The 17850-nt window shown below is 37.9% G+C and overlaps 1 protein-coding gene across 6 annotated transcripts in view; it reads left to right on the forward strand.

Annotated features, from left to right (window-relative positions):
- agtpbp1 (ATP/GTP binding carboxypeptidase 1) overlaps positions 1–16375 on the forward strand; it is a 32502-nt gene extending 16127 nt beyond the window's left edge. For 2 of the 6 annotated variants that reach the window (XM_061671833.1, XM_061671830.1), the window contains 15 exons: positions 905–1005; positions 1096–1212; positions 1449–2062; positions 2476–2559; positions 2649–2738; positions 2815–2963; positions 3899–3986; positions 5074–5218; positions 5299–5449; positions 6687–6867; positions 6946–7075; positions 8702–8833; positions 8905–9081; positions 10583–10734; positions 13851–16375. In XM_061671833.1, the coding sequence (XP_061527817.1) occupies positions 905–1005; positions 1096–1212; positions 1449–2062; positions 2476–2559; positions 2649–2738; positions 2815–2963; positions 3899–3986; positions 5074–5218; positions 5299–5449; positions 6687–6867; positions 6946–7075; positions 8702–8833; positions 8905–9081; positions 10583–10734; positions 13851–14082 (2543 nt within the window). In that variant the 3' untranslated portion in view covers positions 14083–16375. Of the gene's footprint in view, positions 1–904; positions 1006–1095; positions 1213–1448; positions 2063–2475; positions 2560–2648; positions 2739–2814; positions 2964–3898; positions 3987–5073; positions 5219–5298; positions 5450–6686; positions 6868–6945; positions 7076–8701; positions 8834–8904; positions 9082–10021; positions 10115–10582; positions 10735–12613; positions 12996–13850 lie in introns of those variants that run through there. The other 4 variants (XM_061671829.1, XM_061671834.1, XM_061671831.1 and 1 more) reach the window with 3 other exon arrangements.
- Positions 16376–17850: the final 1475 nt, after the last annotated feature.

Here is a 17850-nt window from a genome sequence, read left to right on the forward strand (position 1 = left end):
CATCACACTAGCATGACTAATCACTAAACAAGCATTACACATGCATCATATAATGCTTGTTTCATCCTCTCAAAGATAATTTCCGCATAAAACATTGCAGTGTAAAATTGATAATGAACACTGGTCTTCACTCAAAGACTCCTTTTATGGATCTTTGTGGATGTATCGATACATTGATCTAAAACCATAAACAGGTACCGTATCTGTAATAGCAAGCATTAATGCAAATAGCAAAGACAGACAAAGTTATTGGGTGACCACTCGAGTCTTTTTGAATGTAAGTCTGTGTAACTTGCTCTGTATGTTCTTCTCCTAACACCCCTTGAATAAGAGACATTTAGATGACCTTAGATGCTCCTCTGTCAGCTTTTATGATCTACATTCAACAGTAAGGCAAATGTTATGTGTTTATTTAGAAATCTTTCAACCATTTTACACTCAGTCCAAGGCTCTTAAATTGGGGATTAAGATGCATTTGTATGCATTTTACACACTGGAACAGTGTCCAGCTTTATAGCAGCCACAGAGAACAAAAAGAGGGAGTTGGATGCCCTGATCAAGGACACCAAAGATTCACTACCACAATTGAACCTGTGGCTCCTAAAATAGCTCAGCAGATATCAAATTTCTATTGGTATTAATTTAATCAGGAGGACAGTGACATCATCATTTTCCTACTAGTGCTCAGTCATGTTAGTCATCATCATTGTGATGTACTTGAAGAAATGTTCCCCTTTCTTCAAAAAATATCATTTGGTCATGATTGCTTGGTCTTTGTGTTAAGAGACTTCCTGGTGTGATAATCCCTCATAGGAATAATATATTCACATAGAGAAACAAATAAAAGATGTACCAATTTTAAGGGTAATAATTGATGTGCTGTGTGCGTGGGTGCCCCCCCAAGTGGACGACGTGGTGGATGACAGTGACGATAACGAGGACACAGAGGCAGACACGGAGAACGATACGGAGAATGAGGAAGATGAGAAGGAATGCCGCTCCCTGGTAACTCTCGCACTTGAATGTTTTTTTTTTTCTTGCCTCTACATATTGAAATGAGTGTTTTTGCCCACATATTGATGTACCTTTAAACAGAATGACGACATTGAAAAGGATATAAACAAGCTCCACCCGCAAAAGATCCCGAGCCGACCTTACGAAGAGTTAAGAGTCTATGAGAAGTTTTTTGTGGAGCTGTCTGAAGACTTCCAGGTCCGTATGTCAATCGCAATGTAATCTTTTGACAGAACATGATACACATTTAAGGACTACACAATTATATACATCCAATATTTTCATCGTCACAAAATTCCACCTTCATAATGAAAATACTACTTAAATTTAAATTTAGTTGCGTAGCTCCCCAGAACCTGAACACAGAGGAGGGAGAACAACATTGTGGAGTGACCACGTGAGAGTAACATTGTCCACATGTTCCTCCTTTCTAGGGTTATAACTTTGAATCCCCCACCACATCTTCACCGGCTCAATCCGCTCAGTCCATCGTCGTGCCCACACCTCAGGCGCTGCCCCCGAATCACATCACTGCGCCCACAGCTCAGAACGTCAGCAACGCCTCTGCTCCCGCGCCCACCATTCCTCCTCTTCAGCTGGAGACTAGCCAGTTTGGCAAGGACTTCAACACAAAGGAGGAGGCACATAATCAACCAGTGGAGCAGGATTGGTCACAAGCACCTGAATATGTCTCCCTAAATGCGGATGAGATGAGAGTCAAACAAAAAGGATCTCCCATCAGTGCACCGAAGCCCACGCAGTCCCCTCTGCTTTTAGAGGGCATCGCCATTCGCTGTTTAGCAGCAGGAGGAGGAGGATCAGACTGTGGCTCTGAGGGCGGCGAGGATGAAGGCAGCGAAGGAGCTGTCCTGGAGGTGCCCGACACGGCTCAGCTTCTCCCGCTGCATGACCTGGACCTTTATGTGGAAATGGTCAAGGGGACAAAGTCTGTGCCGCACTACACCGAGGTGGCCTATCCGGACTACTTTGGACACGTGCCCCCCACGTATCGGGAGTCCCTTTTGGAGAGGTTGTACGGGGTACAGAGGTGAGCAAACGCAGTTGGTGAAAATAATTTGACAATTTTAGTACAAATGTTGTCATCCATAGGTAACACAAAAATCCATTCTCTTCATATGCCACAGGAAGGCGGCAAAGTACCTCTTTTCTATTAAACAAGGCTTTGGCTTGACTCCTGGCTTCACGTCCACCTAGTTCCTTGGCACCAACATGATGCCAAAGCAATATTTCTATATTAGACACGGCTTTGGCCTGAGCACAAAACCAGCAACTAAGTGAGCTTTTCAGCGAATAATGGAGGATAGGTTCCTGCCAAAATCAGCAAATATGTTAATTTGCGAATGCTAAATTGCAAATATTGTGTTGAAGTCCCAAAGGTCCAACAATGTGACCCTTGAGTTAAGATAAACACTTTATAAATCTGCTCATGTAACCATGCAGGTCTAAGATTTTCCAGGATATTGAGAGATTGATTCACCCAAACAACATCATGGATAAAGTTGTTTACGACCTTGACATGCCCAGGTTCGTTTTTATTCTAAATCTCATATCTTTTTTTTTAGGTCAATTCTGAATGTCATATTTTATGTTTTTAAATGTTTTTTTTTTTGCAGCTGTCCCGTGATTGAAAGCGATGGCGAGTCACTGAGGTTCAACTCTAAGTTTGAGTCCGGCAACCTCAGGAAGGCCATCCAGATCCGGAAGTAAGTGTGGAAAACAAAATCATTGTGACGAAAAGGTGTTGTGTTCAGTTGGTACGTGATGCAAATTTGTGCGCAGGTACGAGTACGATCTGATTCTGAACTCGGACATCAACAGCAACCACCACCACCAGTGGTTCTACTTCGAAGTGAGCGGCATGCGCGTGGGAACCATGTACCGCTTCAACATCATCAACTGTGAAAAGTCCAACAGCCAGTTCAACTATGGTGAGATTGCCACTCTCCCTTCTTATTGTGAAATAAAGGCATAGCACTAAATATATATACAGTGGTGCCCTGAGATACAGGTTTAATTCGTTCCATGACGACGCTTGTAACGCAGAACACTCAACAGCAATCGTCTTTCCCCATTGAAATGAATGAAAATGCAACAATTCCTTTCCAGCCACCCCAAAAAAACAACAATTTCAAGAAAAAAGAAAAATAGAACTGGATAATATTTTACTTTATAAAAACCGTAAAGTACTGACATTATGATATAGAATGCAAAGAATGAGACAAGTTTTTGCCGCATTTTTTTGCTTCAATTCAATGGACATTTTGCTGCTTCTTCTGGTGTGTGTGCCATGGCCACCTGGGGGCAGTGTAACACCGACATATGGATATACAAGGAAAGGGTATATGCCAGTGAGTATTGTTATATTAACTGTCAGCATGTGTTACTCCAACGTTCGTGTTTAAATATCTGTTGCTAAAAGGGTTCTAACACCGGGACACCAATATAATTCTTCCATTGCGTTTTGCATTGTTTGTCAGCATTAAGCGAAACTGACTTCACAAAGGCGAATCTATGTGGCTGTTTTCAATATGCAATGTATAATTCTCTATGTTTTATGTTTGGTTCCACAGTAAACCTGAACTGGGGAGAGCGATAAACAGCTTGAAGCTTCTTTTTTGAAGAATTATTCACTATCTGCCGACCTGCTGGTTGTTGTTAGTTGATTTCACTCACTACCAACATATAGCAGTCATACCTCAAATTTTTTGCTCGCATGTTAAAGGAAAATAGTCGACTCAACGACTGGTCGTATCTCAAAAAACTCTGAAGTCGAGGAACCACTTGTGTATATACGTGTGTGTTTCTGTGTGTATGTTGATGTGTGTATGTTAATGTACGTATGTTGGTGTGTGTGTGTGTTTAGGCATGCAGGCGCTGATGTACTCGGTTCAGGAGGCCATCAGCGGCAGGCCTCGCTGGGTCAGAACAGGAACAGACATCTGTTACTATAAGTAGGTCGGATTCATATAGAACAGAATACAGTGACAGAAATCAGTTTGTTAACCCACCACCACTTTTGGTACATGTGCACAATAACTTTATTTGGCCAAAAACTACAACTTTGTTCTCATAAAACTTTGTTCTCATGACTTTATTTGAGCTGAAATTACAACTTTATTCTTAGAATGTTTTTTTTAAAAAAAAAAAAAAAAAAAAAAAAAAGGATTTTCGGGGACATTGTTACTATGTTTGTACGAAGAAAGCAATTTTGTTCTGATAAAATTCAGACTTTTTTCTCTTATAATTACAACTATATTTGTGCTGAAATTACAACTTTGTCCACTTAAAATAAGGATTTTTTTCCTCTTAGTAATATGACATAATTTCCCCTAAAATTAAACGTTTAGTCACATCAAATTATTACTTTTCTTTCTTTAAATATTGCAACTTTATTTGCCATAAAAAGACAACTTAAGCTCCATAAAAGTAACTTTTTTTTTTACTTGTCATAATATATGATTTGACCTAAAATTACAATTTTCTTCTCTGTGAAACAAAAAAAAACCCTATACTATTTTCCGGAAAATAATGACAAATAAAGTCTTAATTTTTTCTCGTAATATCACAACTTTATTTGTCTTAAAATTATAATTTAGAACACTTTTTGATAATTATATTACCACTTCTGCATGTTTGTCCTAAAATTACGACTTTATTCACATTAAATCCTATATTTGGATCTTGTAATATTACAACTGAGGTCACATAAAATTCAGATTTTTTTTTTCTCCCCCTAAAATTAAAAGATTATTCTCAGGACATTTCTATTGTTTTTTTCCTGTGGGTTGCAAAAACTCCATTCAGATCAAATGACTTTGTTTTTTTTTACTTGTAATATGATTTGTTTATACTAAAATTGGAACTTTTATCGCAAATACTCATATATATATATATATATATCCATACATCCAAATCAAGCGCTCATCAAATGCTGTGCACTCTGCCTTCTTTCAAAGATGAAGGAATGGAGCAATTATATAAACACACTGTTTGTTTTTGCTACAGTTTTTAAGGCACTTATTTGACGTTTTTCCTCAGGAACAATTTTGCCAGGAGTTCCATCGCAACCGGCGGTCAGAAAGGGAAGTCCTACTACACGATGACCTTCAGCACTAGCTTCAGCCACAAGGATGACGTGTGCTACTTTTCTTATCACTACCCTTACACGTATTCCTCTCTAAAGGTATTTTTATCATGGCTCACCCAGTATTGGCAGATTTTTCAGGAAGTGAAATGCTAAACTGTCGCGTCGTATCTTGGCAGATGCACCTGTCAAAGCTGGAAGCTATGAGGGCGCCCGAGATTTACCTGAGACAAGATGTCCTGTGTGAGACGCTCGGAGGAAACAGCTGCCCGTTCCTCACCATCACCGCCATGCCAGAGTCCAACTCCAGTGATCACATCTGCCAGTTTAGTGAGTCAACCTACCAGACCTTGTTTGTCTGTTTTGGTCTTCAATCACATATAATGAGGACTTTTTTTGTCATAATATTAGGACTATTTTTATCCTACAATTTTTGACTTTATTCACATAAAATTGTGAGGTTTTTTTTTTTTCATAATATTACATGTTATTGTCTTTTTTTCCCATTCTATTATTATGTCTAGTAGAAGTCGAAGTCCTGTTCCCTTTAAATTAGTCACATTATCTTGTAATATTACAACTTTGTTCACATGAGGTTCAAACTTTTTTCTTGTAAGACAGTGCTACGTATTTATTTGTCCTAAAATTACAACGTTCTCACAAAAGATTTTTCTTTTTTTATGTATTATTTGAACTAATATCCTAAGGACTTTTGACTTTGTATAAGTAAAATTAATAACTTTTTCGTGTAATAGTTCAATTTTATTTGTCCTACAATTACGACTTTATTCATACAAAATTACGACTTTTTTTATAATTGTTATAAGAGCATGACTTTTGTCCGATAGTTACAATGTTAGTAATCCTATTACAACTCCTTTGCCCTAAAATTAAGACTTTATTCCCTTTAATGTACAATTTTTTTCTTGTGATATTACGCATTTGTTCTAAAATCATATCTTTTGTTCTCATAAAGTTTATTTTTTTTATGTATTAGTATAATCAATGTCCTAATGACTTATGACTTTGTTTGAGTGAAATAATTGAAATTTTTCTTGTAATACTCCAATCTTGTTTCTCCTAAAATTACAACTTCATTTCCATAGAATTACAACTTTTTTTGTGAAATTATGACTATATTTTTCCTAAAATGACAACATTAGTAACAAAAACTCTTGACTTTTTCATATTACAACTCATTTGTCCTAAAATAAAGACTTTATTCACTTAAAATGAAAAAAAACATCTCATAATGTCACAACTGTATTCACATAATATTCTAATTATTTAATATTAAATTATACGTCATAACGTTCCGACTTTACGCACATAAAAGTGTGACCTTTCTCATAATATTACGACGTAATTTGTCCTAAACATACAAATGTTTTCTCCAAAAATTCAGATTTTTCTTTTTTTGTAATATTGCAGCTTTATGCACATCAAATAACATTTTTTTCTTGTCATAGTATAACTTTTTTTGTCCTTGTAGAAATTGCTGCCTACCTCTTGTAAATAAAAGAAAAAAAAGTTTAAAAAAATAATAATTGATCTTCCCCCTTTGCAGGAAATCGTCCATTCATCTTCCTGTCGGCCAGAGTGCACCCTGGGGAAACCAATGCCAGCTGGGTGATGAAAGGCACGTTGGAGTTCCTGATGGGCACCAGCCTGCTGGCGGCCACCCTGAGAGAGGCCTACATCTTCAAGATCGTACCCATGCTCAACCCTGACGGTGTCGTCAATGGAAAGTGAGTGTGAAGCTTTGCAAAATGGAGGCTTAGGCTGGACTGGCGGCTTTTAAAAGTTATGCTTTTGTTTTGGTTTAGTCATCGTTGTTCTCTGAGCGGGGAAGATTTGAATCGGCAGTGGCAGAACCCCAATCCTGAGCTGCACCCCACCATCTACCACACCAAGAGCCTGTTGCAGTACCTCGCACATACGCAACGAGCGCCACTGGTACCATCTCTTATAGGATCAATGTGACAATATTACCGGTTAGGTCAGTGTTTCCCAACCTTTATTGGACCAAGGCACATATATTACATTTGAAAAATCTCACAACACTCCACAAAACATAAAGCATATGTACTGCAATAATGATGAGCTCGTATCAAATTACTCACAAATTTACTTGAGCCTCATTAGTTGCACACCAAGCTATTATTCTGTTGTATGACTGGCAGCAAGCGGATACACAGGTTAATTGTACCTTCTCCAATGTTGTAGAAGAGCATTTGATTATTTTGCCTGCCATTGTACGTTGCTGGCAAAGATAGACGAACAAAGATACAGTAAATTACCACTGTATCTTACTGACTGATTTACGAGTTTAAGTAACGCCGTCAACGAGCTCGTAACTCAGTTTACTCATATAGCAAAATCGCAAATCAATTTCCCCCCCCCCCATTGAAATTAATTGCAATGCCATTAATCTGTTCCAGTCCCCACAAAGAACGCTACAATTTGTTGAAAAATAGCACTTTATTGTAAAAGATGAATATAAAAACTGAATAAAAGAATCAAAAATAATGTAAAGAAATTTACTGGTTTGATGAAGTGTAATGAAGCAATTAAAGACACTGTAAAGTGAATTCAGATTTCTTTCTAAATACATTATATATGTTTGAAGATATTAAATGAAAACGTACAAAGACTGAGAATTACTAAGTACTGTGGAGCTATAACGTTAAACTGTATTTCACCATTTCAGTTTTCTTGATTGTTTTTTTTTTTTGTGGTGTGGTTAAAATGGTGCCTATTGACATACTATGGCACATGCATGAGTTGCCCCTTCCAATAGCGCCTTCGTACTCGTCGGTGGTCACCCGATGCAGTTGTGAGTTCCTTATAATTGCTTGACCCATTTCTATCACTACAGCATGCAGTTAGGTAGCTACTAGCTAGGCCTGTAACTAAGGGTGTCAAACTCTTTTATTTTTTTAATGGGCTACGTTGTAGTTCTGGTTTCCTTCGGAGGGCCATTATGAATGTGAACCTGTAGAAATCTATGATTGGCTCACATTATTACATATACACAACAAATTGATGGATCACTAGTACAGAAATCAGAAGCCATTCAAAAACGTTCAACTAATTTTAAAAGGAGCATTCTAACAAAAAATGCTAGCAATGCCTCAATGTTACTAAAAGCTAGTAAAAAAGCTAAAAGCTAAAACAATTTGCTGGTATTTTCTATTTTAGCAAGGAACATTAAGTCAACGCATATAATTAGCTTTTCGCGGACCACATAAAATGGGGCCGGATCTGGCCCCCGGGCCTTGAGTTTGATACCTGTGCTACACCCTGTGAATAACGTCAGGATCTGTCACTACAGCTCCATGCAGGTTCGTCTGCATCTTGGCGTCTGCTCAATGCTCTTTGTGAGAAATTCCTTTTTTTTTTTTTTTTTTTTTTTTAAATTGTATAGAGACAGATACAAAAACATAAACAACCGAAAACAAGCATCCCATGCAAGTAACATACACTAATGTGCCGTGGTGGAACAGTGGTTGGGAATCACTGATTTAGGGTGCGCCTCTGTAAGTTGTGATGTTATTTTTGTGTGCGTCTGTGTGTGCTCAGGTGTTTTGCGACTACCACGGCCATTCCAGAAAGAAAAACGTCTTCATGTACGGCTGCAGTCTGAAGGAAACCATATGGCAGTCCAACATCAGCGCGGCGTCCAGTGACTTACAAGAAGATCTGGCATACAGGGTGAGCGCGCGCACACACACACATACAGTGCTCGCGCAAAGCGGTCTGTGGTCAATTCCCGGTGTTTTCAGGCCCTTCCAAAGATCCTCTCCCAGATTGCGCCGGCCTTCAGCATGGCCAGCTGCAGTTTTGTGGTGGAGCGCTCCAAGGAGTCGACGGCGCGCGTGGTCGTGTGGCGGGAGATCGGCGTGCAGCGCAGCTACACCATGGAGAGCACCGTCTGCGGATGCGACCAGGGCAAATATAAGGTAGCAGCTCGCGACCTGACCTCTCTTTGCCGCACGGCTGTGAGATTAGGCCAAATTGCATTTTGTTTATCATGAGGAAAGAGTCACAGTGTTATGTGATTAAGTCAGAAGTGTACAACAAAGTTAGAAAATTGTGAGAATAAAGAAATTCTAAGTGAAAAAAAATCTATATTTTTAAGACAAAGATTTAACACTCCCGAAAATAGTTTTTTATTTTAACCTGAATAAATTCATAATTTGTAGGATGGATAAAATCAGGTCGAGAAAAAAGTTTTGATTTTATGTGAAGGAAGTTGTAATTCAAGTACAAATAAAGTTGGGTTATAAGAATAAAATCGTCACTTTTTATTTTACAAATAACTTCATAATATGAAGAGAAGGCGGCACGGTGGCTTAGAGCGTCGGCCTCACAGTTCTGAGGAGCGGGGTTCAATCCCCAACCCCGCCTGTGTGGAGTTTGCATGTTCTCCCCGTGCCTGCGTGGGTTTTCTCCGGGCACTCCGGTTTCTTCCCACATCCCAAAAACATGCATGGTAGGTAATTGAAAACTCTAAATTGCCCGTAGGTGTGAATGTGAGTGCGAATGGTTGTTTGTTTCTATGTGCCCTGCGATTGGCTGGCAACCATTTCAGGGTGTACTCCGCCTACTGCCCGATGATAGCTGGGATAGGCTCCAGCACGCCCGCGACCCTTGTGAGGAGAAGCGGCTCAGAAAATGCATGGATGGATATTACGGGAAATAAATTGCAATTTTATGTGACTAAAGCTAGATTTTAAGGAAAAATAAAGTAGCGATACTATAATAAAAAATGATCATTTTAGATTGATCAAATTATAAAATGAATAGAAAAACAACGTTTTATGTGATTAAAGTCATCATTTTACAAGGTTCTAATTTTTCTGTCGCTCATCCTCTGACTAAGATGATAATTTCCACCAGGTGGTGCTGCAGTCCTTTTTATGCCCCCTACCTCCCTCCTTCATCAGCAGCCTGCCAATGACAACAGAGGAACTCTTGTGATGGAAGTCTTTGGTATTAAAAAGCACCCCCGTCGTTTTATGCGTGGAAGCGTTTGTCCAGATGTCTCGGAGCACACGAATCTGGCCCGGCATTGGCCTTCCTGCAGCGAAGGAACAAAAAGCGCTCTGTGCATGTGAGGTTGACTGCTGTGTTGTGTGTGTGTGTGTGTGTGTGTGTGTGTGTGTGTGTGCGTGTGTGCGCGCGTGTGTGCGCGTGTGTGCGCGTGTGTGTGTGTGGGTGTGGGTGTGAGAGAGACCACTTCTCTATGGAGATTTCAAGGACTCATAACAATGCACATAAATTTGAACTTCCTGTAATGGGAATACAGTAAATGACTATGTATTGATGACAAAACCTTCCCTCAGGTTGGTTGTTATAGCACCGAACAACGTCAAATTAAACTCAATGTATGCCCGAGTAATTGTGTCACAAGTTATCTTGATCTGCAATTGATCTTACCGTGAATCTTTTTGTTTGCAGGGTTTTCAGATTGGCACCAGGGAGCTGGAGGAGATGGGAGCTCAGTTCTGCGTGGCGCTGCTGAGGCTCAAGAGAATGACGGGGCTCCACAACCATCAGCACCTGCTGGACCTGGAGAGTGACCTCATTGGGACGCAGCCTAAAGTAGTCAGGTTAGAAATGACACTTAGGCAGAGGACATAACCGTTACTTCATTGCTTCCAAAGAGAGCAAAATGAGATCAGATGTGCACAAAGTTGCTCAATACAATTGGACAGAAGCGTGTTTGGGTGACAGAGTAAGCATTCAATTGGAAACTATTTCGTTAAACATTAGAAAACGCATACATGCGCTAATAGGACCATATAAAAACACACATACACGGTAGTTCTTCGAGGTAGTACTTGGTCCAAGGCAGTCCTCAAGACCTCCGCCTTTGGCAGAATTTTTAACGAGTGGGGGAAAAAATGTATTTTGGATATTTATCACGAGAAAAAAGTCATTTTATGAGAAGAAAGTCATGATATTACAATTAAAAAGTCATCATTTTATGTGAATAAAGTCTGACTTATAGGACAAATGTTACTGTAATGTTATAATACAATAAGACATCCGTTTATGTGAAGGAAAATGGAAATTTATAACAAATGAAACAAGTTATAATAATTTGGAAATTAGAAATTTTTGTACAAATTTGTAATATTCAGAGGAAAAAAGTTGTAATTTTATGTATTTTCATGTGAAAAAAAGTCATCATTTTAGGATGAATACAGTTTTATTATTAGGATAAAAAAGTACATTTTATAATTTAATCACAATGTTGTAATATTATGACAAAAAGGGAAATTATTTTTTGTGCATGCTTATAATTCTAGGACAAATTAAGTTGTAATATATATAAAATCTGTAATTTTATGTGAGGAAAGTTGTAATTTTAGGATGAATAAAGTCGTGATATTAGGAGAAAAAAGTTGTATTTTCATATAAATAAAATTTTAATCTTAGCAGCACGAACGCCATACTATTACAAGAAAATAGCTTTTATTTTATCCGAATAATGTCAGAATTGTAGACTTTTTAAAAAATGATCCTAGAGCAAATAAAGTTGTATTTTTACAAGACAAAATACATTTTATAGGAATCAAATCTTAATTTTACACCAAGTTGTAATTTTGTGAGAAAAAGTCATAATGTTAGGACAAATAAAGCAGTAAAGTTATAATATTACATGTAAAACATTTTTGTGAATTAAATAAAGGTTTTAGGACTAATAAAGTCATAATACCACAAGTCAAAAGATGGAACTGTGTATAATTATTCACTGGAATTGTTGTTGAAGACAGAAACCCTAGCCATTGCAAAGTTGAACAATGCATATTTAATGACGCTTATTTTAAGATTTAACGTGTACAAATAGACAATTTACTCACTGATGGTGATCAAGCCATAACCTGTGACCTGCACTATACCAAATTACCCATCGTCCGCGCCTCTCTTCGAAACATCAACAGACGACAACAAATGGTAACAACAAGCTATTTGTTTACGTAATCATTTGGATGTTTGTTGTCTCTGTTAAGACGGTTGATGGCTTTATTCTGCAAACCACTTAACTCGGGCCCTCCGCCGCACCACCAGCACCTTCCCATGAGCATCTTCCTCATGCCTTCTCCCTCTCCTCTCATATTGATAGGTGTTCATTCATCATTGATGCCTTTGATCATTAAGGGACTCGCAATGTTTTCTCCTGTGAGATTGGATGCTCTCAGGCCCGCCCGCCCATGCTAGCACTTAGCATTTAATAGGTCGCCATTGCAATGATATTGTGGCCATTGGGAGCATCTGCCCGTTTGTAAAAGGCTAGATACAGTCAGTGTGTGGGTGGATGTAGATGATGATGCACATGCGGAGTGTAGATTGGAGGAAAGAGTTATTGGAACCCAAAGAAAAGGACATTTCCTGTTCACTCGCAACTCTCATCACCATTACACGCACATGTACACACATACGCACGTTTACAGCGCACCATTTGTGTCTCTGTCTCCCACTCAGACTGACACGACACTGGAGAGATGGCCCGTGATGGACTGTCTGCCCAGGATCACATTTCAGACCATTAACACCATTAAAAAGCCACTAAAGCCACTAAAACCTCAAAAGATGCAGCAAGCGTTTAAGCATCGGGACCCACGGGGAAAGAAAGAAACAAAGCCATTTTGATTCCAAATGATCAAATATCTTTTTTGTGTAATAATGGACAAACATATTTAAATGTAATGCATTTAAAAGCTTTTTGGGCCCGATAGTAATATGGAGTAATATGTTTGCCTTTTGTAGCCTTCTGTATGAATAATAATAAGTCACATTATTTTCCTTCAACTAACTACAAAAAAGTTTTGTGTTTATAATAATGAAATGTTTTGATTTCAAATTAAAATATAAATGCCCCAAATATTTTTTTATATCTGAAAAACAACAACCATATTGTTTTCTTTCTATTTAAGAAAAAAAATCACTAAGTGTACTTTTTGTATCTGTAAAACAACAAAAATTGTGTTTCATATCAAATCAATACAAATCGAAATAACAACAATTACTTTTGTTTGCATTTCAGTTAAAATACCCAAAAGATCACTTATATTTTTATCTTAAAAACAACAATGTTTTCCATTTATATTTTATCGTTATTTATTCTTACAGGTGAAATGTATTTTTCAAAACATTTTGTCTCCATTCAACTAACAACCAAACTTATTTTGATTCAGATCAAATAAGAAAAAGTATTATTTGGATGTGTTTCTTACAAATAGTGTATCTTCGTTCTTCTATGTATGCCAGTGACATATAGTGACAGGCAGAAACTTAAATTTTCTTCCATTAGATGGCAGACAGAAAAAAAAGACAAAATGGTGGTGTTTTGGGAGGGGTCTGGAACCGATTCATGGCATTTTAGTTCATTTCAATGGGGGACGTTGATTTGATATATCAGAATCAGAATCTGAATGGTTTTATTGCCATTGTGAGTGAAACGTACATTCACAACGAGGAATGTGGCAGGAGGTTGTGCTCCGAATGGCCCGTAGCCTCCTGCCTGAGGGGAGAAGGTCGAACAGGCTGTGTCCACGGTGGCTATATGAGTAAATTCAATTGCGAGATTGGTCACATAACAAACCCGTAAGCCACGGTACCACCTTTTATGGCATTTTTGTTTGGTGGTGTGCCTTGACATTTTTCTAAGGTGAAATATGTGCCAGTCGCGATGACGCCGCATGTCTGTGTGGTCCCACAGCAGCTGCCCCACCACATACGTGATGGACGAAGATGAACCGTCCTTCCTGGAGGCGGTGGATTACAGCGCCGAGAGCAACGACGATGACACCGAGGTGGACCTCGAGGCCGCCGCCTCCGCCGCCTCCATCGCCACCACCGAAGACGGCGGCGAAGTGCCGGACCGGCTGTCAGACGCCGAGAGCAACAATCACGACGCTTGGAAATCTGAGCCTGTCACCAGCAGCCAATGACTGATTTAAAAATAATATATAATTTATGTATTTATTATCTTTTTTTTTTAAGCAGTTTAAATTCCAAAAACACTGAAGGAAACCACACTCACAGCTTCCATTATATACAGTGTACGTACTACCTGTTGCTGTCTCTAAGGCTGGATTTATACTGCAAGTGTCCAATTCCCTATTTACATGTATTTTCATATAAATATTTCACTGCATTTACCTTCTATAACGCACATAAACCACAAGTGTCAACATAGGGCAATGAAAACGGTAATAAATAAATAATACAAATATTAAACGTTACATACACTTTAGTTAGCTTGGGCTGATTGGCCCTACAGTTGGGTTAAATGCAAGCAACCTCCTTGGTTTTGTCAAAAGGCTTCTCAATTGCTCTCACCTTACAGTTATACATTTTTGAAATAATTTGTCTTGGTCCCTTTTTTTTTTTTTTTTTTTTTATTATATCACAAAAACCTGGCATTTGAACAGGCATGTGCATTTTTTATATCCACTTTAGATTCTTCTTCATTTTTCGCGGTCTCTCAGTAATATCTCTATTCTTTATTTTTGATAGCATAAAATTATGTCTTTTAAAACTAAAACAAATCCAAAAATAACAACTACATTTTCGCCAAAAATGAAATGTTTTTATTGTTATATTCTGACCTTATTTGTGCTAAAATTGCGACTTTAATTATATGCAATACCTTTTTTTTCGTTATGTCGCAACTTTTATTTGTCCTAAAATTCTGAATTTGTTTGTTTAATATGCATCTTTTTCTTATGTTACATTTTTATTTGCCCCAAAATTTTACTGAACAACTTCTTTCTCGTAAAATTATGACTTGATTGTTCGTAAAATTATGATTTTCACATAAAATGTTTTTTTTCCAGTAATATTAAAATTTTGTCTGTTCCACAATTAGTATTTAATTCACATAAAATTCAAATTTTTTTCTTGTAATAATCCAACTTCATTGACATTGAAATTGTTTTCCTGTTTAATCTTTTCTTCATAAAAATCTGATTTTATTATCTTAAAATGATGACTTTTTTTTGTTTTCTCTCCCCCCACATTGGATATTGTTTCTGAAAAGGCCTTCGAAAACGCACTGAAAACCCATGTCGTGTAAATCCAGCCTTAAAGCCAGTCGCACCGTAAACTTCCAAGCGTTGAGTTCTGGGGTTGTGGGTGAGTTCCACCTGCTGTTTGGTCCAACAGTTAAGACCATCCACCTGAAGGCTGGAGCGGTCGTGTACGCCATAGGTCACTTCTTAGCGCTCCTCACGAATTTCCCTCCATAATGACACTGTGAGCGCATCGGAGGCTCTCACAGGCCTCCATGTTGACACAAAAAAGCTACCCGGACGACTTCCTCCCTCAAAAGCCAAGCCACCTGCCTTCTCATGCTCACCCTGCACTTTAACTTGTTTACTTCCCACTTCCTGTCTTAACATGAGCTGTGTTCGAAACCTCACTACGGAACTCAAGTGTCCCCCGTGTAGGAGGACACTTGACAACACTTGACCTCGCAAGCAAGCGCCCCCCACCCCCTTCACCTTTAAGTGCAATGCACATACAGTGGAACCTGGAAAGCGGACTGCCTAAAAAGTCCTAAAATTTGGAATTCCACCCTATATTTGGGGGGAAAAAAATAAAAGTCGCAAAAACATCCAAAATGCATCTTGCATCATCTCATGTGAGACCTCACTTGATATAAAATTTTAAAATCAAAAGTTAAAAAAAGAATCCCATTTTATTCATTGTGATCAAATATTTCCGCACATTTTTAATCATCTTTTAATCACAGTTTAATAATCACCTTTAAAGCATGTTTTTAAACTATAGTTTTCTTACATTTAAGTCAAAGATTTTCAAATCTAAAATTTGTCATTTTTCTAATAATTGTTTACATCATAATTTTTAATGGAATTTTGGTGAAGCTTGTTTTTTTTCATGTCGTAATTTATCAACTTGCAAGTTCTTATTTCTGGGTCATTACATTCAAATCATATTTTTAAATTGTGCATATATTTTCCCCCCCTAATATTTCAAATCATATTTCCATCCTAATTTGTAAATAATAATTACTTATATTCAGTTTTGTCTCATTCTAATTTTAAAATATTTTTTTGTGAATATTTACATCATAATTTTTCAAAACATTGCTTCCGTCCTCATATTTCAAGTCATACTTTTTTACATTTCTGTCATATTTCTTCAAATTATATTTTTTAAATACTTTTGTGAATTATTTTTGTCCTAATACTTCAAGACATTTGTGAAAATCTTTTTTTTTTTTTTGCGTCATATCATATTGTTTGTTTTAATCATTCAAATCATACTTATTCAACAATTTTCAGATTTCTTTTGTCAGATTTTTGCTTTTCTTTTTCTTTCTTCACTAATTTCACTGCTAAAAATATAATACTTTTTTTTGCCCTCATTACTTTTTTTGTTAAAGTTGAAATTATTTTTACACTACAAAAAAGGACTTCAAACACTGCTGTTTGCCATCAGTTAAATGTACGATGATGGTCACAGTTTGACCCTGGCACGGATGAATTCACTTTCCCCGTGCTATGGGGAAAAACTGCTTTGAAACACCAACAAATATGAGGTTCCGCCTTCAAGGCTCCACTGGTTTGCCCTCGTGCTGTTAAGCTACCAAAAATAAACATTTATATGTGGCAAAGGTTGAATGTTCGCAAAGACAGAGCCACAAATATTGCGCTTAAACGGACCACAAGCAGCATAGAACACACGCTCACGATGTCTGTACCTTAATATTTACCCACTGCATCCATGTATATATACAGTTTGTGTCCAAGATGGTGCTTTTGTGTATTGAGTCAAGCTAGTAATCTGTTTCACTTGCTTGTGACCATGCATTTTCTTTTCACTCGTTGCTTTTTACTGAATAATGGAGCATTATTTCTGAGATGCAATATGTGTGTATGTAGATGAGGCATCTGAGCATGGGAGTGCCCGCGCACAATTTTGAAGTTATTCCATGATTCACCCGCGCTAATGCTTTGCTACTGTGTGTTCCCTCTCTCAATATGATTACATCCTCTTCACTCTCGCCATTTTCACCCTCCATCAAAAACCTTTCAATTTTTTCAACTCTTTCAGGGTGTGTGCGCCTGTGTGTGTGCGTGTGAGAGAGAGAGAGAGAGAGACGGTAAAAAACGTGGAGATTTATTTGAGTGTTAGCAAAGAGTGAAGAAGCAGCCAGAAATAAAATGTGAATCTGATCAACTGTATGGCTCATCAACACTTTTCTGGTTGTCAAACTTCTACTACAGTTGAACAGCCTAAGGTCAAACAGTCCATTCTCAGACGCTGGTCGGATTTCGCAAAACCCATTCTCTCTTAGGAAATAATGCAAGTCCATTTAGTCCGTTCTCGGGTCAAGCTGTGGCTGTGTAACTTTAGTCATGATGTACAGTGGGTATGGAAAGTTTTCAGACCCCCTTAAATTTTGCACGCTTTGTTGTATTGCAGCCATTTGTTCAAATCATTTAAGTTCATTTTTTTCCTCAATGTACACACAGCACCCCATATTGACCGAAAAAAATGGAATTCTTGACATTTTTGCTGATTTAATGAAAAAGAAAAACTGAAATATCACACAGCCATAAATATTCAGACCCTTTGCTGTGACACTCGTATGTTTAACTCGGGTGCTGTCCATTTCTTCTGATCATCATTGAGATGGTTCTACACCTTCATTGGAGTCCAGCTGTGTTTGATCATACGGATTGGACTTG

The sequence above is a fragment of the Phycodurus eques genome, chromosome 3 (assembly GCF_024500275.1).
Source record: "Phycodurus eques isolate BA_2022a chromosome 3, UOR_Pequ_1.1, whole genome shotgun sequence".
Taxonomy (NCBI): Eukaryota; Metazoa; Chordata; class Actinopteri; order Syngnathiformes; family Syngnathidae; genus Phycodurus; species Phycodurus eques.